This window comes from Vulpes vulpes, chromosome 1 (genome assembly GCF_048418805.1).
Source record: "Vulpes vulpes isolate BD-2025 chromosome 1, VulVul3, whole genome shotgun sequence".
NCBI lineage: Eukaryota > Metazoa > Chordata > Mammalia > Carnivora > Canidae > Vulpes > Vulpes vulpes.
In genome coordinates this window covers 120,874,289-120,897,037 of record NC_132780.1, presented here as the reverse complement: position 1 = coordinate 120,897,037, position 22,749 = coordinate 120,874,289, and the positions used below count along the sequence as shown (strand labels likewise).

Genomic DNA, 22,749 nt, shown 5'->3' with positions numbered 1-22,749 from the left:
GAAGGGAATGCAGAAATAATGAGCAAAATGAATTTTGCTACTTTTAAAGAGTTTAAATATATGAGAAGAACTGTTATAGAAATTACAATAAACATCCAAATCCAGTGAGTTTTTAATTAACATTTTTATTATAAAAAGTCCATATTGGGCACCTGGGTGGCTTAGTGGTTGAGCCTCTGCCTTTGGCTCAGGTCATGATCCTGGGACCCTGGGATCAAGTCCCCCATCAGGCGCCTCACAGGGAGCCTGCCTCTTCCTCTACATAGGTCTCTGCCTCTCTCTCTGTGTCTCTCATGAATAAATAAATAAAATCTTAAAAAAAAAAAAAAGTCCGTATTAATTCAACTATGTAAAATAAGTTTACAGAATTGGCTGTAGAAGCAAAGTAAGTTTGTACTGAGAAGAATTTAGGAAGTGTAGTTTTATTTCATCAGTAGGCCAGGTTCTGTTGGGAGCTACCCTTGAGTAGAGCTTTACATTTTATTTGTTGTGCGTTTCTCTTCCTTGTACTTTGCCTCTGAAAAAAATATCTCTGTTCTTTTTCTTACAAAGGACATATATAATTTTATTTTAAATGTAATTTGTTGCACTATACAGAATTGTTTGTTTTGTTTGATGAATGAATACAGTGCTGTGACTATAGCTTTCAAGGATATTTGTAATCAAAATATTTAGCTGTTAAAATTTTATTTCACACAGGGTTTGGAGATAAGAGAAAAAATATGAAAACATTAAATTGCAAACCTGCAATTAACATAAATATCTTTTCAAATTTTATTATTCAGAAGTTGAATTTGTTTCAGTTACATGCACACAATAGGATTTTGCTAAAGAGTAAATTAACATAACAAACTGGATGGCCATGTAGATGAACCTTAGAAGGTGTCCTCCAGTGGGGCCAGAGCTGCTAACAGGGCTGGTATATTTGTTGATGTCATGGTCAAGCAGGTGAATTCCTCATAATTGGTAAATCTCTTAAGCCCTGAGGAGCACCAAAACATGAAAGTTTTACCTGTCATCTTCACATACTAAAAATGAGAGAAAAGTGCTATTTGATGATGATCATGCATAGGTTCTTAGTGTCATCCAAAGCATGGGAAATGCTACAGTAAGTCTGGACTTGTGAGGAACATTATAATTCTGAAATAGCTTTGTGGCCTTTCATGTTGGCCTTTCAACATGGCCTAGGCATGTTGTTAAAGCAGCCTGTGCCTAAATTATGAAAATTACTGTTTTTCTTGAGAAAGGCTTAAAGGGTCATGTGGCCTGGACAGAAATTGATGTTTATCATTGATGACAGAATTTGGATGATCATTGAAGAGTGAAATTCCTGCTAAAAAAGACATATTTAAGAAAGACCAGGAGTCATGAATGAAGTATTAGACATAGTTATATAGGAATTAGTGGAGAAAGATTTTGTGTCCTATACCTTGCCACCTGTCCATGTGTCATAGCAATGAATTAATAGGACTCCATGCATGGATCCTGATGCTGTAATGTCCACACTTATTTTCATGAAAACAGGATTAGAAGCAGTTATAAGTGCTTTGAAGGAAGTTAAATGAATTAAACATAACCAACCAAATTGAGAGGTGTATAAACATTTCTTCCCCAAAGGCTGTTAAATGTGTGTAAGGGCAGATTATTTTGAGGGCAGAAAAATCAAGAAATTAGAAAAGAAGTGTAGTTTTTTACAGTAGCCATTGGAATGATAAACTAACAGCTGATCCTTAAGTAAAGAATTCCTGTGTGTCCTTGGGGTCTTTTGTTTCTTGCTCTAATTAAAAAATTCAAACAAAAAAGATCCAAGGACCAAATGTTGCATTCAGCCATGACAGCTGCTTACTCATCATAGGATATAGGGAGAGCTTCAATCTCTAGGGAGACAAAACTTCTGGACTTGTTTCTTTGGTGTCACCAGCTTTGATGGTCAAGGGCAGTAGGACTTCTAGGGAGATGGCTCTTAGAAGTTACCCATCCCAGTCAAGCCACTTCTCCTCTTGTTCAGGGCTCAGTGTGAAGTGTTTGGGAAAAAATGTGCCCAATGGTATGTATTAGCAGTTACATACATGCATGATGACACAGGGATGTGACTGGACTAGCCAACTGAAATAGCAATCTGTTGCCTACCTGAGATGCAGTGCTGATCCAGATGCAACCAAATGCCCACTTAAATGTTAATAGGGGCTGTGAAATAATAATGGACCTTAAAAAGGGGGTTAGGATGGTTAAAGTTAATTATAAAGTTACACATTTCCAGAGGATTAGGTGAAGCAAGCTCAGCGCCAAGATACTTGACTACAAGATGCTTATTGAATTCAATAAGTGAATCAGTGCTATTTCTTTTTTGCTGATTGTCTTCCATTTATACAAATAATGAAGAAGGACTGTACTTAGAAAGTAAGCAGCTGAGGTTGATTTACACGTAGTGCTTGTGCCTCTCAGTGCTGGCCCATGTTATGTTCAGTGCCGTAAGCAGATGGCATACTGTAACGTGGTTCAGAATTTTTAGCAGGTTTTCCCAGCTGTGCTCTGTTCACTTATTTTCAGGTGAACCAGACTCTTCAGCTGAGTATTCATGCACATACTGCTAATCCCAGCTGAAAGAAGGAGTTTTGACAAAAGTGGTCTCTGACCCCAATTTATTCAAAGACACTATCTTCCCTGTGCCAGGCCCAGGCCAAGGCATGGACTCAGCACTAAGCAGAAGGAAATTCAGATTTCCTAGTATTGGCCCCATCTACAACAACCTTTTCAAATACACCTTAGAAGACCACACAGCCCACAATCTGCAGTTCAGGCAGTGTACTTTTCTCTTAGGGTGTTAAAGCATTGCTCATGCTCTCCTGGGGCTTTTGATTTGCAGATGCTAATGCCGGAGACCGTGGACAGACGAACAATGCCGCTTCTGCATCAGCTTCTAACTCCACCTGAACAGTCCCGAGCAGCCAGCTGCACAGGAAGAACCACCAGTTACTTGAGTGTCACTCAGCAACACTGGTCACGTTTGGAAAGAAAATTAAAAAGAGAAAAAAACCTGCTCATTTTAGTGTTCAATTTTTTTTATTATTATTGTTGTTCTTATTTAACCTTGTAAAATATCTATAAATACAAACCAATTTCATTGTATTCTCACTTTGAGGGAGATCCAGGGGGTGGGAGGGGTTGTGGGGAGGGGAAGCGGAGCACTAGAACACACAATCTCTCTCCCACGACAATCTTTTTTTATCAAAAGTCTGCTGTTGTATACTTTAAAAACAGGACTCCTGCCTCATGCCCCTTCCACAAAGAAGAAGACTTTGTTCTGTGCTGAAGTTTTTTTGAACTTTGTTTTCTTTAAAAGTCAAGTGTAAGACTTTGGTATAGTGCACAGCTTGAAATTGGTTGGGAGCTTAGCAGGTGTAACTCAATGGGGACTTAAATGTCACTTGTAAAATTAATCCATATCCTCGGGTATTTGAAGACTTGCCTTTGGCATATTGGTGGCAGGTGTGGCAGACAAAAAAGGAAATGCGTATCATTTGTATGTAACCCAGGGAGGTCAATAAAGTTTAAAGATTCTTAATTGACTTTGATAAGGTTTTGTTTTGCTCTTAATCAGTGCTAGTGGTGAAGAAACCTAAATTGGAAGCTATCAGAGGAGGAGGAAGATGCGTGCTCTGAGGGTGGATCTCTGTTTGCCTGACCAAAGGTTCTCTGCAAATCTTAGTACAGTTTTAAACTAGTGACCAGAAGACTGAAAAGGATGTTGAGCCAGTCACTCTGGCTGCAGATGCCAAAAGCTGATGAACCTGAAGGAAGGGGACAGGCCGAGAGCAGATCTCACCACTGTGAATGAATTTGTCCAGATTTGTTTCTAATGTTGCTTCCCTTGGAAAGATACACTTGAGAGAGGACATTATAGTTAAATAATGTGAACTGTAACAGTCTACTGGTTTATTTTTCATATTTTTAATTACAGATTGAGCTTGCAGAAATTGCCACATTCTGCACATAGTTCTAATATTAAATCCAAATCTAGAATCTGTATTTAATTTCAGCTTTTTTTTTTTAACCTCATGCTTTTAAAATTTTATTTATTGACGTATGTCAGGTAGACCATATGATTTTAGATGGTAGGAATCTTAAGAACTACACATCAAAATGGTATAAACAGTCACGTGTACCTGCTGACTTTATAGGAAAGCTGATTATATAAATGTGTGTATGTATATATGTTATATATACATAGATTCAATACTGCCTTTAATTTTTGTTTTTGTCCACAGTATCAAAATCAGCTGGTCGAAGCATGAGAAGAATGTTTCCCCCCACACCCAGTTAAGAGTTTTTGTTTCTGTTTTCTTTGTGTATCAGTGAACGGTGTAAGACTCAGTCTCTGTTTCTGAAGAAAAAGCAATATTCCTTGGAAAGCAAAGAGGATTGAAGGATTATGTTTGCAGTGAGGAAATAGATTTTCACAACTAGTTTGTTTTACACTTTTAAGGTTGACATCTTTGTGGGCCTTATATACTCTAAAATGAACCTTAGTCACCTTGGTGCTTATGGGCCATTACTTGACCTATGAATCTTTAAGGCACAATCAGTTGTACTTTACATTTAAAGATCACTTGAGTGATGGCCGCCTTTCCCTTCTCCCCACTCTTTCCCTACACACCTTCCAAGGTTAGTTGCTAACTGTAGGGCTGTAGAGCTGAGCCCTCGAATGTGTGTAATCTCCCTTCACCTTCCTCATTGCCACCTTAGGTCGTGTTAGGGGTCTTGCCCTCCAGGTGATTTGGAAGTGGAGTCTCTTGGCAACCCTCAACGCAGGTCCCAGTACCCTGTCCTGCTTCTTAACCAAGTGTGTGCGACTCTCCAAGAGAGTCCTACTGCCTGCTGAAGTGAACCAATACCCAGAAGGGCAACTGTGAGCCATCTTAGTTTTCACTCACTGTTTAGCTAAGCTCTTAGGCCACAAAAGGGGTTTCTCAAACCTCTGGTTATATCAGAGTTCGTGAGAAAGGAAACACACTCAGTCAAACCAAATCGAACAAACTGACTTTTACATTTCATAATGCGCTTCTGAGAGCTAATTAAGATTTGGAAGAAGTCTGAATGAGAGTATTTGGCCAGGTGATTCCTAAAGGGAATGGCTTTGGTAGACCATTTTCAGAAAGGATTTATAAAGAAGATGAACAGCAGGTCTAGGACAGATCAGCGGACCTGCTTTCGTACCAAACTGCCCAGCCAGACATTTGCACCCAGACACTACTCTGGACTTGGTATTCTTGCCAGAGTCCTTAAAAATCTCTGCTTGTTCTAGGAAACACTCCCCCCTCCTTTGCCCCCATAAATGGGGTAAGAGAAGAAGAGAGAAAAGGCAGATGCTTTTCTCTGTGTGGGTGTGAGGGCTGAGGTGCGTGATTTTTCTTTCTCAAGGATCATGGCGGTATCACAGAACTCTTTTATACAAGTGAGATCCAGGTCTCTGAATCTTTTTGTAAATAATAATAATAATAATAATAAAAAGCTCCTCACCAAATTCAAGCTTGTACATTATATTTTCTTTCGATGTTTTTAAATTTAAGTTTTATTGTTTTGTATGTAAATATGTGGACCCAGGAACTGTTATTAATGAGCAAAAAGTTACTGTTCAGGGCAGTGATTCTGTTTAATAATCAGACAAAATGTAGACGAGCTTTTTAAAGCCATATAGTTTTAACTCTGTACAGTAGGTACCGGCCTGTATTATTGTAACAATAACTCTAGCAATGTATAGTGTATCTATATAGTTTGGAGTGCCTTCGCTTCCATGTGTTTGTTTTTTGTTTTTGTTTATCATTTTTCAAATTTTAATTGGTTTTTCTACCCGTGTCTCCCTATCCTACCCCTTTCCCTTTGAAATAATAGCTCACTCCTAACAGTGTCTTTGCCCTTTCCACAGTTAATTTCAGTGATACCATGCTCAGGAGTGCAAAGAGGAAACCTCGTCCATGATCTCACTTCATTTAAGCCCTCCTTTTGTTTCGGTTCTGAACAGCTGTTTCCTCCGCAGTCAGTAGCGGTGACCGGTTTCATTTCACACTTAGTCCATCCAGGGACTTTGTGTAGTGCCAGGGAGCCCTAGAGCTGGAAGAGACCGAATCAATTCAAGTTTGCTCATCTCTTCCCCAAATCCCAACCACAGGTCTTACAAAACAGCAGGTTCCGGGAGCCTTCCATGCTCTCTGCCCCTTATCTACTTCCTTCCCAAATGAGAGAGAGAGAGAGAGAGACAGGTTTTATAAATCCAAGTTTCTTAATAGTACCAGGTTTTGATACATCAGTGGTCTGAAATGCTGTAGTGCAATTACTAGCAGTTACTGCGTCGAGTGCCACCGAGCCGAGAGGACATGCCAGCAGAGGACTGTTGTTTTAACAAGGGAACTCTTACCCTTCCCCTCCCTCCTGCCACCTCTATCCCTGTTCAGTGAAATGTCATTTTCATTTCCTTCTTAAATAAGTTTGATTCTCACTGTATGCCCATCATGAAGGCCTTTTTTGAAAGAAAAAAAAAATCGTTTGTTTTGCCTCCAAGTACTCCATATAAGATGTCTTGAGTAGAAGAAAAAAAACAAACTTTACCAAACCAAAGGTTGCTATTTTTGAAACATCGTGTGTTCATTCCAGCAAGGCAGAAGACTGCACCTTCTTTCCAGTGACATGTTGTGTCCATTTTTTAAGTCCTCTTAATTTTTAGACACATATTTTTGGTTTGTGTTTTAACAAAGCCTGCCTAACCAGTCATCTTGTCTGCACCAATGCAAAGGTTTCTGAGAGGACTATTGTATTCTCTATCCCTGTGGATATAAAGACACTGGCATTTCTTTTTCCCTTTCCTTTTTAAGGGATTTAACTTTGGAAATCTTCCAAAGGAAGTTTGGCCAATGCCAGATCCCCAGGAGTTTGGGGGGTTTTCCTTTGTTTTAAACCAAAATTGTATCTGATTTCTATTTTTTATGTTAGTGATCATCTAATCACAGAGCCGAACACTTTCTCCCCTATATAGAAAAATAAACTAAGCATGCTTTACAATAAAATCTGTCTTTTCTGGTAGAAACCTGAGCCACTGAAAATAAGAGAGACAACTAGAAGCAGAGTAGAATCCCAGACTAAGGTCTACGTCTGAGAGGCTTTGAAAGTAATCCCTGGGGTTTGGATTATTTTCACAAGGGTTATGACGTTTTATTCAAGTTTGTTGCTCCGTTTTGCACCTCTGCAATAAAAGCAAAATGACAACCAGTACATAAGGGGTTAGCTTGACAAAGTAGACTTCCTTGTGTTCATTTTTCAGTTTTTTTTCTTAATATCTGTCTACAGGCAGATACAGATAGATGTATGAAAATGTGCTTGCCTGTAAAATTTGCATTATAAATGTGTTGCCGATGGATCACTTGGGCCTGTACACATACCAATTAGCGTGACCACTTCCATCTTAAAAACAAATCTAAACAAAATTTATTATATATATATATATATATATAAAGGACTGTGGGTTGTATACAAACTATTGCAAACACTTGTGCAAATCTGTCTTGATATAAAGGAAAAGCAAAATCTGTATAACATTATTACTACTTGAATGCCTCTGTGACTGATTTTTTTTTTCATTTTAAATATAAACTTTTTTGTGAAAAGTATGCTCAATGTTTTTTTTCCCCTTTCCCCATTCCCTTGTAAATACATTTCGTTCTATGTGACTTGGTTTGGAAATAGTTAACTGGTACTGTAATTTGCATTAAATAAAAAGTAGGTTAGCCTGGAAATGAAATTAAAATTCACAAGTGTGTGGTCTTTATTTCAGTACCCAACCTTCTTTTCTTCACCCTATCTTGCTACTGCAATATGTAGTCACATTGCCATCTCCGTTCCTCCAATTAGAGAAACATGGATCTTTGTTAAAAAATCAAGATACAAACACTAGTTCTCGTTCTTTAAATGATCTTATTCCATTGTATAGCCCCAAGAGGTGCAGCTTCCATCTTGGAAACCTTTGGATTTGGTGTAGAGGAAGCTTTGCAGACACTGCTTTGAAAAGAAAGAAAATATCCCTGAAAGGGACAAATTTTTAAAATGTGTATAAGTCTTTGATTACTGTGTTCATGGTTTACTGTAGCTGTATTTTCTTTTAACTTTCATCCCATTAGTAATGGTCTTTGGGAGTATCTGTAAAATATATGAACACCACGAACCGTGGGGCTGTACCTCCCAGGTAACCAACACATGTTGTGTTTGAATCTGCTCATTTCCAATACTGGATGATGTATGTAAACATGTTATGTCTCATAGTGCAAAAAGAAACATCTTTTTTTTTAGGGCTGGCTCATTCTGTCAGGCCTAATCTAAAGGCTAGATATTAAGTCATGTGACTGCTGCTTCAATAAAAACAAATTTATATTGGATAAAGTCTGCTCTTTATTTGCTCATTTTATTTATCTTGTGGGGAGGGGGTTGGCTAATACTTGAAAGAACTTGAAAGATAGTTAAACATGTTTACTATGTTTACAGTTTACAGTAAACATGTTTACAGTTGCATGGGGTTGGAGGAAAAGAGGGAAAATGCAAATATAATGATGGGACTTGTGGGATGGGCCTCCTGATGGCACTGAAGTGCACTTGGGATTCACTGCTCTTCTATTGGAATGGAGCAAGATACCCTTTTAACCGAAAAGCCTGAAAGACTGCATTTTCAGTTTTCAAGTCTTCCAAAAAGTATCAACCAATCTGTCCTGTGGATCACGTTTCAGGAGAGCACTGGTAGCAGGTGCCATTTCACAGGTGTTCTAGAAGAGTAGTCAAGAAAGGGAGGAGTCAGGCTGCAGAGCTCCTCATGGAGAAGTTTGTGGAAGGAAGTGACCAAAAGTGATAGTGTGGCCACTCATTTCTTGGGAGTAAGCTATTCATCTGCCCACCAGCACCTTCAGATTTAGGAGCACTGTGCATATAGTAAGGGGACATACCAGAGGTAACCAGCTGCCGTGTAACATGGCACTAAGACGCCCCCAAGTTGTCAGAAGCCAGGAAGGGATGGTCAGTCAAAAGTCTGTTTCTCTTTACATCCTCTTCTCCAGAACGGAGAGGCCACCCCAAGCCTTCCCACAGGAAGACTTGTTGATGTCAACGCTTTAATGGGGACCTTAAAGTCTGGGCCAGGTAGAGATTGGCTGCTTAGTGCCCCTGGCTAATGGTGGGTGGGGGTGGCCAGAAGGCCAGCAGAACTTACTTAGCAGAGGGCAGCCCTGGTGGCTCAGTGGTTTAGCGCCACCTTCAGCCCAGGGCATGATCCTGGAGACACAGGATCGAGTTCCACATCAGGCTCCCTGCATGGAGCCAGCTTCTCCCTCTGTCTCTGCCTCTATGTCTCTCATGAATAAATAAAATCTTTAAAAAAAAAAAAAAAAACATAGAAGAGCTTTTCTCCTGAGCTTTGCCTCACCTGACTGAGGCAAGACCTAGAAAATGAACAGCAGCCCCAAGGATGCCTAGAAACTGACAGTTCTATGCACTCAAAGGCTCAGGAGAGGGAGTAATGGAGCAGTCCAAATGTTTGAGAGCAGGAAAGTGCAATCTGGCTCCTAGCCCTATAAACTCAAGATCCACAAAGTTATTGAAATATCCTGTGTGAGCAATTTGGTGTATCTCACCTTGAATCTTAACTACACTTGGACTACAACAGTTTTTATAATACATATAAATCCTACATACATATCAATTCAGCTGCCCAGCTATTTTTTAAATCAATACCAGGACAGTTTACAGCCCATCCTAATTTTTGCCTCACTATAGCCTATATTTAACAACCATCTCGGGCCCTTGAATTCATTCAGGAGCCCGAAATTAATTCAAAATTAACTCAATGGGGAAGAGGAGATGCATAGGATTTATGAATACAGTTGAATAAAATGTGTATTTCCAAATGAGACAAAACTGGGAACAAAATCTGTATTTGTCATATTTGGAAAGAGGAGCTCTTTTTTCTCCTCAGTTTCTTTTTTAAAAAGGAGCTCTATACCCTTGAGGCAGAAGAGGCTGGTAAATCCAGGGGGATGGCAAGGAGTATTTAATTCAATTTCTCCATTTTTAATTTTGGTATCTATCTATCATCTATATACATATAAACACATACAGCATGTTGGGGAGGTGTATCATTTCTATATGGATTTTTACATGGAATAATCATTTTATGAGCAAACCAAGTTAGGTCATTTTTGTTTTTACACCAACAGCCATCAGATGTCAGGGGCAAACGCAAGCCCCAGCTCAGATGTGGAGCAGACCTAACCAAGTCCCACACATGTGTACACACCCGTTAGCACCCTTCCTCCCATGAACACGCGTTCCAGAGATCCCTCACTTGGGTCCTCAAGGGCATGCAGAGCCCCGCAGAGCTTGGCATCCACAGGAAGAGTCCTTGTGCTGCCTATGTCACTTCTTTGGATCAAAGTCACTTGTGTTTCTGCTTTGTTTCCTTAGGTTGAGCTTCAAAGTCTTGGAGGTCAGGAACCACGTCTAAGTGGGCGTATACCCCCAGCAAGCTGCATTCTGTTGGTGCTCCTGAATGTGTTCGCATGGATGCAGAGGCACAGAATGAGGGTCCGGAAGGCAGAAGAGACACAGAGGTCATGACGAGCCTCTGACATTTGCTGCCGGCCCCTCACACGGTCTCTCACTGACCTCCCACAGCACCTGCTGATGAACACAGGCCTGGGGCGCACTAAGCTCAGGACAGGAGGCTGCAGGTGGGGAACGAGTGGGGTGGGGGACACAGGGGTACTTAGTGAAAGCACCCAAGGAGTTAGTGAACTTGGGTGTGGGGAGACTCTCAGATGGTCCAGCCTCAGGCACCCTTGCCCTCTCCCACCATGGCACTAGATCCCCCAGACCACAGGCCCATTTCTAAGGGAAGGGTAGCCTTGCCTCTGGACGGCCTGACCGATAGGCCGTGTGCTCTCCATCCAAGTGTCCGTGGCTTCACTCTCCACAGACTGAGCTGGGGGCTGGCGAGACCCTTGTCCCCTTCCAGTGTGAGGCAGCATTGCCAGAGCTGTGGCTGGGAGATGCCTGGGGAGTCAGGGCCTGTAGGGCATTGTCAGCTCTCAGAGGTGTCCATCTGTCTATCTAGTCCCGGGGAACGGCAGCTCCGAGGGCTCCGGCTCTGGCTGCCCCCCGGGAGGCTCTCCTGAGGGGCAGCAGCTCAGCCGTCCGTGATGCTGAACAGCTCCTGCATGAGGGGGCTGGCGAAGGGGTGTATGTCCTGGATGCGCAGCAGCTTCTGGGTGTGCTGGGCATTGATGCTGCGAAGCTCGGTGAGCATGGCCATGATCTTCAGGAACAGGAACCTGCAGACCAGCCAGAGGAAAAGTTGGGGGTGCAGCCCACCCTGGCCCCCATCCACCGACCCTGGGACTGCTCTGAAGGGACACGAGTCTGGGGGTATTAATCTTAGAACATCTCAGGCAAGCCAAGAGACAAGACTCAGTTGAGCATCTCTTGCTCTGTGGATGAGAGGGGCAGAGCAGGCTTGGGGGGATTGAGGTGTGGATTCCCCCTCCTTGCTTGCCCTTCACACCCTGGGCTTGAGCCCTCGGATGCTGCCCCTTCCATGGGAAAATCTATGTGCATAGGGCAATCCAGGGAGAAAGCACCACCTTGGCCAACGGCTGCAGGTCAGGACCCGGTGGTGCCAAGTCGTGGGGGCAGTGACTGCAGGCTGCCCTGCAGATCCTTCCCGGATCTAGCCTGGGACCTAGGGTCTGAGACAAACCTCGGGCCTCAGTTCCTGCATGCCGCCTCCTGGCTCCGAACAGGGGAGGACCTAGCGAATCAAGACGTGGCCCAGAGGCTTAGCTCAGAATGAAGTGAGCGGCCAGGTAAGGACTCGAGGTTCTCAGCCCGGCCAGCATGTCCTATGCCGGCCTTCAGCCCTCCAGGCCGGGCCGCGGGCCTTGCAGAGCCAAGGAAGGGTGGAAGGCCCGTCCGGCCCGGCCCTGAGCAGCCTTCCTCCTTTGGTGATGACTGGCACACACCAAGCAGCTCCCCGGCCGCTTCTCCTAGTTCCTGGGTGAGGAGGTAGCGCTCAAAGTGGGGGCCATGGGCTTGCCTGCCCAGGGCCACCTCCAGACCCCAGCTATCTGGCTCTGGATCCTTAGCCTCAGCCCCTCGCAGGGTGGCAGGAGCACCCATTTCATGAGGCCATAGTGACAATGCACGTCAACCACTTGGCGCCACGGCTGGCACATCTCAGTGCACATCCATTTATCGTTGCCTTCGTTATTGTGGCGTGATCATCTGTACTACATTGTAGTTACTGCTGCCTGTTGCTAGAAGAGCCTGTGGGAGCCTTGGGGGGCACCTGGCTGTTCCCATCCCTCGCTGACAGGAGCAGAAAAGGGCAGACAGGGGCAGCCCCGGTGGCTCAGCGGTTTAGCACCACCTTCAGCCCGGGGTGTGATCCTGAAGACCTGGGATAGAGTCCCACGTCAGGCTCCCCGCATGGAGCCTGCTTCTCCCTCTGCCTGTGTCTCTGCCTCTGTGTGTGTGTGTGTGTGTGTGTGTGTGCCTCTCATGAATAAATAAATAAAATCTTAAAAAAAAAAAAGAAAAGAAAAGAAAAGAAAAGGGCAGACAGGACCTGGGCCTCAGGAGCCATGTCCAGGGCTGGGCGTGACCCCGGGGCCCTCCTCAGGTTCCTCCAGTGTTGGGCTGGAGCTCCGGCTGACGGGCCCGGATGCCTCAGTGGAGGTCACAGAACAGGGCCCCAGAGCCCTGGCAACGGGAGGCTGCCCCAGGAGCAGGCCTGCCCTCTCAGAGAGGCCCAGAACAGGCGGGGGCCCAGAGGACCGGGCTGCCGGAGGGCCCCCTCGCCCCCTCCCGGCCTGCTGCTCACCGGTGGGCAGGCTGCGGTCGATTGCACTCGATGTAGGCCTTCAGGGCTACGGCAAATCTCTCCTGCAGCTGGTCCACCACGCTGCGCTGCACCACACCTGGGCGGTCTGCGGGGCCCAAGGCATGGGGCCAGCAAGGCCGCGGCGGCAAAGACAGGATCAGTCCAGCCCACGGAGGGCCAACTGCCAGCCAACCGCCTTCCAGAGCCAGGAGCACCCAGGCAGGGAAGTGAGGGCAGCACTGCAAGGGGGCATCACCCCACCGACCCAAGGAGGAGCCAGCCGGTGGGGGGGCCCTTCTGGCCAGGCAGTGGATGGGGGCAAGGCCATGGGCTGGGACCTTCCCTGGGGAGGGTCGGGGTGGGGCTGCTGTCTCCTCCAGCTAGAGCTGAGGGGTGCAAGCAAGCCTGGGGGTGGGGCCTGGCCAGGCAGGACAGGTGGGGTCATCACCTGGGGAGAAAAGAGAGATGGCCTGCATCAGCACATACTCCTCCTTATGCAGCTGCAGCCTCTTCAGCCTGTAGTGGAACTTCAGCACTGGCTCCAGGAGAAGCTGCTGGAAGCCGCCTGCAGGGGGGTGTAGGATGGAGGGGGAGGCGAGCTTCTCAGACTTGCCGCACCCAGGTCTTTCTTCCTGTCGCCCAGTCTCCTCCCTGCACCCGGGGACCCGCGTGTCCCGGGGGGCTCCTCTCCTCCCTCCGCTTGTGTCTGCTCCCCGCCCCAGCCAGGCAGGCGGGCGTCCCTCCGCACCTGCAGGGTCTTCCAGGCAGTAGGACAGCCGGCCACACTCCCAGGTTCCGGTCTCTGCGTTGAACAGCGTGTTGAACCTCAGCTGGCACACCTCGAAGGTGGCCCCCTTTAGCAGCGAGATCTGGTCCTCGATGGGCAATTCCCTGTCAGAAGGATGGGGGTGCCAGCCTCCATGTGGGGGGCCTCAGGCCAGCCCCCTCTCATTACCCAGACTTCGGGGGGCCGGGTGGCAGGGCTCCTCCCCCGAGGGGTACCACGGTTGCTTTCGTCACCTCTATTCCCTCCCCTCACACCAGGCAAGCAGCCCCTCACCCCCAGGGGGGCCGTCCCCCACCCCCACCCGTGCAGCATCCCCTCCAGCGCCGCCCCTCTCCTCCGGCACCTGCTGTCTCTACCCTCACACTCTGCCTCCATTTCCCCACTGAGGATGACTGTCCCTGTCGCTTCCCTTAAGCGCACCCTGAGTTCGCTGCCCCAGGAAGACTTGCTTCCTGCGGTCTTGGGTTTAATATTTCTGGGCTTCTCCCCAGGCAGCGCCGACGCCCCTCGGGCCCCGAGGACAGGCCCAGCCGCCCTGGTACCTCTGACAGTCGCGGGTGCACCGGCGCCCTCCGGATCAGACAGGCCCGCTCCCACCGAGGGCCACTCCCTGCCTGTCTCCGGGCTCCGGAAACGGAGTCCCTTGTTTTCTGCACCAACCCCCTCCTTTCAGACCCGTGACCTCCCGTGTCTCCCGGCGCCGGCTCAGGACCTGGCGGGTAGCTGGCTTTGAACTCTGTGCTCTCAGCTTCCAAACCTGCCCCCCATGAACTTCGACCCCGCGCAAGCTCCTGGGCCTCAGTCTCCCATGGGTGGAATGAAGGCGATGGTGATGCTGGCCCACGGGGGACACGCTCACGGTCGTGCTCACGAGACAGGAAAGTGACCTCACACCGTGTGTGCCCTTGTGGCCCACGGGCATCGGAGGCGAGGACGCGCACACGTAAGCAGGCCTGTCTCCTTACTCCCCTGACCTGATTTGCCACAATCTGACCCGTGGCCATCCTCACCGCATTATTATTTTTTTAATTTATTTATTCATGAGAGACCCAGAGAGAGAGGCAGAGACACAGGCAGAGGGAGAAGCGGGCTCCCTGCGGGGAGCCCGAGGGGGACTCGATCCCACGACCCCGAGATCAGGCCTGGGCCCTCTCACTCTTGAGAGCTTTCTCTATCTCTAACAAACTTCTGATGCTTCGCTCACTCTCTCTTGTCCGCGAGATCCCTTCTTTGACTCCATGAGAGAGAAGCAGGGTCTCCGAGTCACAGGGACCCCAAATTCCTTCGAATCCGCCCCAGCCCCTTGGGGCCTGCTAGCTTGCCGCTCCCTTCCACGCCCGCGCCCGGCCGCCGGGGCCTACCTGAAGTGGGAGATGACTTTGGCAAAGTTGATGATGCCCTTGAACATGTAGGTGGACATGTCGGCCATGTGGGGCAGCAGGGAAAAGATCTCGGCGCCGCTGCGGTCGGCCTGGGGTTTGTAGTTCTGGACGCTGCCGTCCTCCCGCCGCAGCCGCAGACACACCTTCAGGGAGCACAGATCCTCCCTGATCTGGCTCCACTTGGCAGCGTCCTCCCCCACTGGAGTGTGCGCGGCTCCTGGGACCTCGCGCCCGCTGCTGCACACGGCCGGCAGCTGAGACAGGAGCCGGCAGGTGGACGGGGGGCGCGGGAGACGGTGTGTCAGGTCCCCGGCGGGGCACGCGCAGCCACAGCTGCAGCCCAAGAGGGCACGCACACTCGCACACTCGCACACTCGCACACTCGCACACGCACACACGCTCAGTTCTCCTCTCTGGTCTTCCCCTGGCAGGTGGTGCATGCACCTCGGCATCTGTGTATGGACGTTCCCTCCACCCCCGCCTGGTCGGAAACGGGTCTGCTCTCCCACCCGGGGACTGTCGCCTGTGGCTGTGTCCCAAGCATCCCTACTTAAAAGAAGATTCTCAGGGCACCTGGGCGGTCCAGTGGTTGAGCGTCTGCTTTGGGCCCAGGGCGTGACCCCAGGGTCATGGGATCGAGTCCCGCATCGGGCTCCCCTCGAGGAGCCTGCTTCTCCCTCTGCCTGTGTCTCTGCCTCTCTCATGAATAAATAAATAACACCTTAGGGGGGAAGAAAGGTTCTGGGAGTGACAGAGGGAAAGAACTGACTTCTGGGGTCCCCGGCTCCAGCTCTCTGAGCAGAGCAGGTCCCCCGGACCCCTGAGAGCACAGAGCGGGAGGAGAGGCCTGGGATCAGACTGGCTGACGTGGCTGAGCGCACAAACGTAAAACCCGTTCATGAAGGCCGCAGCCCCGACGGGTCCTGAGCCTGTCCTCGCAAAGGCCAGACGCCAACAACCCCAGAGCCACTAGGCTCCCCAAACTCTCTTTAGGGCTCAGCCCCACTCGCCACCTGCTGTGGAAGGAGAGAAGGGAGCATGTGTCAGAGTCACCTTGGGGATCTTGTCAAAGCACCGGCCGCTGGGCCACCCTCAGTTTCTGACTCAGTGGGGCCGGGGTGACCTGGGAAGTGGCACTTCTAACAATTTCCCAGGGACAGAGCTGCGGGGAAACAGGGGCCACTCTCTGAGAGCCCTGGGGTTTGGAGGAGCTAGCACGACGATGGCTGAGCCAACCCGAAGGCCCATACCCGGAAATCCTTGAAGTTGGAGAAGGTGGTGTCAAAGGTTTTCATCTGGGCCTCCATCAGCTCTCTGATCATCGTCTGCTGCTCCTCACTCAGCCCCTTGGCTCCCAGCGGCGACGCGCCCATCCGTTCTCGCTTTTTCCTCCTGATCAGAGCCCGCCTCTGCTCCACAGCCGCGTCAGACATGATCACTGCGGGGAGAGCCAGGTGCGGGCTCAGGCACCTGCAGGTGACCCTCCCCGGGCAGCAGAGGGGAAGTGCTGGTGACAAAGAACCCGACCCTTCCTAGACTGTGGGCTCCCCTGGAGAAACACTGGGTTAAGGGCAAAGAATGAGGTGCAGCTGGTGTGTGGCCCTCGTCAGTGGGTTGGTGACAACTTTGGAAGGGTGGCAAGAGCTTGGGCTGCAGAATCAAAAGGTGCTGGGTTTGAGCGACAGCTTTGTCACTCGCTAGCGGTGACCTTGGGCGAGCTCCTTAACCTCTCCGGGCTTCAGTCATCTTCGTAATCTGGAGCCACAGCGCCATCTCACGCTGCTGCCACAAGGAGGCATTGCCTGCAGGATAAACCATCAGTCGTCTTGGGGGGGGATTAGACACCAGCAAGACCCTGTAAGGTCCCCCGAGGCATCTGGGTCTCCAAGACCCTAGAGAGCTGGGGCTGCTGCTTAGCAGGAAATATCAACTCCAGCCACGTCCTACACGGCCTGGAGCCTCAGGGCCTTCCATGGATTTCTAGAGCCTACTTTGCGTGCAGGGCGGAATGGGGGTTGGTGCCAGGAAGAGCAGGGACAGCCCAGGGAGGGCCTGGCTCTCGGTGGCCTGCAGGAAAGGCCCTCTGTCCACAAGCCCAGGGAACTCGTGCCCTGAAAGAGGCTGCCCACTCAGATCAGCGGAGACACGCGCTGGAAGCTTCCAGCCTTTTCCCTACTAGCTTTAACCTCAGAGTGACCTGCAAGGGCAATCATACACCAACGCTTGACAGTGAGAAGGAGAGCGTCCTGTGTCACCTGTCCGCAGCCCGCTCCTCTGTAGGACGTGGGGTTTGGGAGGCTGATGGCGCTAGCTGCTGGAAGGTTGGGGGTCATATCACACCAAGGGTCTCTGGCTTCCTTCCCCCCAATTCACCTGGCCCAATTTGGCTAAAACACCTTTAGGACAAGTGTGAAGGTGACAAGAGTCACGCAAGTGCACCTGAAGGGAGAAGGGGGCGCTGGAGGCCCACCGCACCCCCCAGAGCAGGGAGTAAGGGTGCTCTGCGGGGATGGGCAGCACCCAGGCGCCCAGGGCTCTCCTCCCTTCAGGTGCACCCCCGCGGCGCCCGGTGCACCCGCGCCCCGTGCACCCGCGCCCCGTGCACCCCTGCGGCATCCCGTGCCCCCGCACCCCGTGCACCTGCACCCCCGCGGCATCCCGTGCCCCCACACCCCGTCCACCCGCGCCCCGTGCACCCCCGCGGTGCCCCGTGCACCCGCACCCCGTGCACCTGCATCCGCACCCCGTGCCCCCGCGCCCCGTGCACTCGCACCCGCTCCCCGTGCACCTGCACCCCGTGCACCCCCGCGGCATCCCGTGCACCCGCGCCCCGTGCACCCCCGCGGCGCCCCGTGCACCCGCACCCGGTGCACCTGCATCCGCACCCCGTGCCTCCGCGCCCCGTGCACCCGCACCCGCTCCCCGTGCACCCGCGCCCCGTGCACCCCCGCGGCGCCCCGTGCACCTGCGCCCCGTGCACCTGCGCCCCGTGCATCCGCGCCCCGTGCATCCGCACCCGCTCCCCGTGCCCCCGCGCCCTCGCCCCCGGGGCTCGCCCGGCTCTCACTCTCCTTCTTCATGCCGCTCTCCAGGCACTTGCGGAGGCGGCAGGCCTGGCACTGTCGCCGGGTCTTCCTCGTGATTTCGCAGGCGCCCTTCCGGAAGGGGCACCTCAGCCGCGTGTTGCGTTTCACGGTTCTCCTGCGGGAGGTCGGAGAGCGAAAGGCAGGTTGGGGGCCACCCGGGACCCTAGGCCACGGGGCCCCAGCGACACTTCTCTCCGGATCCTGTTAGGAGCCACCGGACACAGGTGTTCATGCCCACGTGGCCGCTTTGGGGCCCGCACTGCCCCCCCCAAACCCGCGGGACCCGCAAGTGGCTCAAGACTTGCGCCATCAGCCCCGAAGCCAGGGGACGCCGGGCGGCCGCAGCGCCTGCCTGGGTCCTCCCGTGGGTGCTGGGCCCCCGCCCAGGGCGCCCTGCCCGCAGCCCGTGGGAGGGATTGCAGCCTGGGGGCCGGCTCGAGGGCCCAGCCCGACACAAGTGCGCAGGGGCCAAGGCCGCCTGGCTGTCCTGGGAGCTGGGGGGGTGGGGTGGCAACGGCCCTCCTGGGGCCCCCGAGAACTCCTGAGCCCCCCGGGCCCTGCCCCCCTGCCGCCCAGCTCTGCCCCCTGCTCTGCCCCCACCCCCCCACCCCCGCTTCTCTCCTCTGGGCCAGGGTGCAGCTCCTGGCGTGGCCTGCGGGGACTGCTGCTTGCTCATCCGGGGGCTTTGGCCTCCCGCCGCCAATTTCCAGATGAGGCTGTTTGGTCCTATTCCTCTTTTTCTGTTCCGCCCTCCTTTGCTTAACAACCACCCCCTAAAGCTGTCGTGAGCACCTGCTGCCCTGGCTTTTCAGATCCTTTCCCCTTTTGTGACCTGGCTCTCCAGTGTGCTCAAGGACACGGAGAAACCGAGGACAGGCCCCTGAGGCGGCGCCCAGTGGCTGGGGGCAGGACCCCGCCGGACGGACCTGCAGCGTGGGGGGGACAGGTGGGTGAAGGCTTGGCGGGGAACTACCTGAAAAAGCCCTTGCATCCTTCACACGTGAGGACGTTGAAGTGGTAGCCGGTCGCCCTGTCCCCGCACACACGACACACCTGGGGACACCCAGCTCCGGCGTCCGCGCCCCGCGCAGCCTTCCCAGGAACCGCGGCGGCTTCTTGCGAGGGTGCAGGGTCAGCATTGTCCCCGCTTTCCCCGGGTCTCGCCTCCAGCTTGGCTCCGGGCCTGCGGGGCTAGAGGGGAGGGAACCACAGGGACTGGAGGGCGCCGGACAGAGGCCGGGGCGGGCCCAGAGCTGACCCCTCGGGGCAGGGCTCTGGGTGCTGGGACCCCGTGGGGGGAGGGGGGCGGAGCCGCGGGAGCGTGTCTGCGGCGACAGGGCCACGGATTAGAGCGCGAGGAGGAGAACCTGGCGAGGGCCACGGAGTAGAGCACGAGGAGGAGAACCTGGGGAGGGCCGCGGGGTAGAGCGTGAGGGGGAGAACCTGGGGAGGGCCGCGGGGTAGAGCGAGGGGGAGAACCTGGCGAGGGCCACGGAGTAGAGCACGAGGAGGAGAACCTGGCGAGGGCCGCGGGGGTAGAGCGTGAGGGGGAGAACCTGGCGAGGGCCGCAGCGAGGAGGAGAACCTGGCGAGGGCCGTGGGGTAGAGCGAGGAGGAGAACCTGGCGAGGGCCGCGGGGGTAGAGCGCGAGGAGGAGAACCTGGGGAGGGCCGCGGGGTAGAGCGAGGAGGAGAACCTGGCGAGGGCCGCGGGGTAGAGCGAGGAGGAGAACCTGGCGAGGGCCGTGGGGTAGAGCGAGGGGGAGAACCTGGCGAGGGCCGCGGGGTAGAGCGAGGGGGAGAACCTGGCGAGGGCCGCGGGGTAGAGCGAGGGGGAGAACCTGGCGAGGGCCACGGGGGTAGAGCGCGAGGGGGAGAACCTGGCGAGGGCCGCGGGGTAGAGCGAGGAGGAGAACCTGGCGAGAGCCGCGGGGGTAGAGCGCGAGGGAGAGAACCTGGCGAGGGCCGCGGGGTAGAGCGAGGAGGAGAACCTGGCGAGGGCCACGGGGGTAGAGCGCGAGGGGGAGAACCTGGCGAGGGCCGCGGGGTAGAGCGAGGAGGAGAACCTGGCGAGGGCCACGGGGGTAGAGCGCGAGGGGGAGAACCTGGCGAGGGCCGCGGGGTAGAGCGAGGAGGAGAACCTGGGGAGGGCCGCGGGGTAGAGCGAGGAGGAGAACCTGGCGAGGGCCGCGGGGGTAGAGCGCGAGGGGGAGAACCTGGCGAGGGCCGCGGGGTAGAGCGAGGAGGAGAACCTGGCGAGGGCCGCGGGGTAGAGCGAGGAGGAGAACCTGGCGAGGGCCGTGGGGTAGAGCGAGGAGGAGAACCTGGCGAGGGCCGCGGGGTAGAGCGAGGGGGAGAACCTGGCGAGGGCCGCGGGGTAGAGCGAGGAGGAGAACCTGGGGAGGGCCGCGGGGTAGAGCGAGGAGGAGAACCTGGCGAGGGCCGCGGGGGTAGAGCGCGAGGGGGAGAACCTGGCGAGGGCCGCGGGGTAGAGCGAGGAGGAGAACCTGGCGAGGGCCGCGGGGTAGAGCGAGGGGGAGAACCTGGCGAGGGCCGCGGGGTAGAGCGAGGGGGAGAACCTGGCGAGGGCCGCGGGGTAGAGCGAGGGGGAGAACCTGGCGAGGGCCGCGGGGTAGAGCGAGGAGGAGAACCTGGCGAGGGCCGCGGAGTAGAGCGAGGAGGAGAACCTGGGGAGGGCCGCGGGGTAGAGCGTGAGGGGGAGAACCTGGCGAGGGCCGCGGGGTAGAGCGAGGAGGAGAACCTGGCGAGGGCCGCGGGGTAGAGCGAGGGGGAGAACCTGGCGAGGGCCGCGGGGTAGAGCGAGGGGGAGAACCTGGCGAGGGCCGCGGGGTAGAGCGAGGAGGAGAACCTGGCGAGGGCCGCGGAGTAGAGCGAGGAGGAGAACCTGGGGAGGGCCGCGGGGTAGAGCGTGAGGGGGAGAACCTGGGGAGGGCCGCGGAGTAGAGCGAGGAGGAGAACCTGGCGAGGGCCGCGGGGTAGAGCGAGGAGGAGAACCTGGCGAGGGCCGCGGGGTAGAGCGTGAGGGGGAGAACCTGGTGAGGGCCGCGGGGTAGAGCGGGGTGGGGGGGGGAGAACCTGGCGAGGGCCGCAGGGTAGAGCGCGGGGGGGGGGGGGGGGGGGGGGCTGGGGGGGGAGGGGAGGGGGGGCTGGCCTGCGGCGGACTCCTCCCCAAAGCCTCGGGGCGCTGATGGCGGGGCCACACCCAGGACAGGGGTTCCCTATCCTCTACCCCAAATAAAACTTTTAGTGCAGTTTCAACACACAACTTTCTATTTCACAGGGCACGATAGAGGAGAGCAAACAGTTGTAAAAATGCAGTGGAAATCATCTGCCCCAGTCCTGCGCCTCCAGAAAACCGCATATAAATAGGTTGATGGGAAACGTGAAGGCAGTAGGTGTGGGGGGAATCCCTCCTGATTCTTCACCTCAGTCCTGACCTCAGATGGGCGTGCGCACGAAGGGTGTACTTAGAGAGTCCCGAAAACCTGAAGCTAAGGATTTGATTTAAAGAGATGTTGGGGCGGGGGAGATCCCTGGGTGGCCCAGCGGTTGAGCGTCTGCCTTCGGCCCAGGGCATAACCTGGGGTCCCGGGATCGAGTCCTGCATCGGGCTCCCTGCATGGAGCCTGCTTCTCCCTCTGCCTGTGTCTCTGCCTCTCTCTCTCTCTCTCTCTGTGTCTCATGAATAAATAAATAAAATCTTAAAAAAAAAAAATAAAAGCAAAAAAATAAAGAGATGTTGGAGGGCAAGCAACAACAGCTTACGGCACAATTAGACGTGCAAAGAATTGTCTGCAAAGGAGACATTAACTCACTCTGACTGATACATTCTCCAGCTCCATAATGAAGGGGTATTAGGATCAAGGCCGGGGTCTCCCTTCATAGTATTTGTGTAACTTTTATTTGTTTTGCCCGAGTTCACTGTTAAATAAACAGATCTGGTACATTGTGTAGTTCATTCTCTCATATCCCTATGAAGCCCCAGTTAGAGAATCCGTGACAACTAGGCTCCGAAGTCGGCTCCCAACAAACCGCAGGTCCCCAGCCTGGGGCAGTCCTCTCCTGTGAGGAGTCTGGGAGGGCCTGTGACTTGCTTCAACCAGTAGAAACGCGGGGACCTAATACTGTGCCACTTCTGGGCCGGAGCTGCAAGGAGGCCCAATAGCTTCTGCTCCTGCCTTCTGGGGGGCCCTCACCCAGGTGTGAAACAGGGAGGCCATGTGAAGAGGGAAAGCCCCGACGTGCCGAGGTGCAAGGGGCCCACCTGCACCAGGCTTCCCCCCACCAGGTTCCAGGCGAGTGAGCCAGTGCAGTCCAGTCGAGCATCCAGCTGATGCCATGTGGAGCAGAACTCGTAGCTGCACTCGGTCAACACAGAATCATGCAGAAAATAAAATGGGGGCTGGTTTAATCCAGTAGGTTTTGGAGAGGTTTGTTACATGGCAAGAGATAATGGAAACAGAACCCCTAGAGTTTTGTCGGACATAGACCTGACCTGGGGTGGATGGGGGTGCCAGCTGATGCCTGCGCTTCTGACCCTACTCCCCCCACCCCCATCAGTCCTCAC

General features: G+C 52.9%; 2 protein-coding genes across 12 annotated transcripts in view; one reads left to right on the top strand and one right to left on the bottom strand.

The window, feature by feature from the left end:
* Window positions 1–7,798, top strand: part of GSK3B (glycogen synthase kinase 3 beta) — a 203,076-nt gene extending 195,278 nt beyond the window's left edge. Inside the window, exon 11 of one of the 3 annotated variants that reach the window (XM_025990128.2) lies at window positions 2,867–7,798. In XM_025990128.2, the coding sequence (XP_025845913.1) occupies window positions 2,867–2,934 (68 nt within the window). In that variant the 3' untranslated portion in view covers window positions 2,935–7,798. The remainder of the gene's footprint in view (window positions 1–2,866) is intronic. The other 2 variants (XM_025990127.2, XM_025990129.2) reach the window with 2 other exon arrangements.
* Window positions 7,799–8,418: 620 nt separating this feature from the next.
* NR1I2 (nuclear receptor subfamily 1 group I member 2) overlaps window positions 8,419–22,749 on the bottom strand; it is a 26,911-nt gene continuing 12,580 nt past the window's right edge. The window contains exons 2-9 of one of the 9 annotated variants that reach the window (XM_025990578.2): window positions 19,136–19,353; window positions 18,144–18,277; window positions 16,327–16,514; window positions 15,056–15,330; window positions 13,656–13,798; window positions 13,356–13,472; window positions 12,908–13,013; window positions 8,419–11,360 (exon numbers count right to left, since the gene is read on the bottom strand). In XM_025990578.2, the coding sequence (XP_025846363.2) occupies window positions 11,216–11,360; window positions 12,908–13,013; window positions 13,356–13,472; window positions 13,656–13,798; window positions 15,056–15,330; window positions 16,327–16,514; window positions 18,144–18,156 (987 nt within the window). In that variant the 5' untranslated portion in view covers window positions 18,157–18,277; window positions 19,136–19,353 and the 3' untranslated portion in view covers window positions 8,419–11,215. Of the gene's footprint in view, window positions 11,361–12,907; window positions 13,473–13,655; window positions 13,799–15,055; window positions 15,921–16,326; window positions 16,515–16,784; window positions 17,174–18,143; window positions 18,278–19,135; window positions 19,354–22,749 lie in introns of those variants that run through there. The other 8 variants (XM_072724395.1, XM_072724403.1, XM_072724409.1 and 5 more) reach the window with 8 other exon arrangements.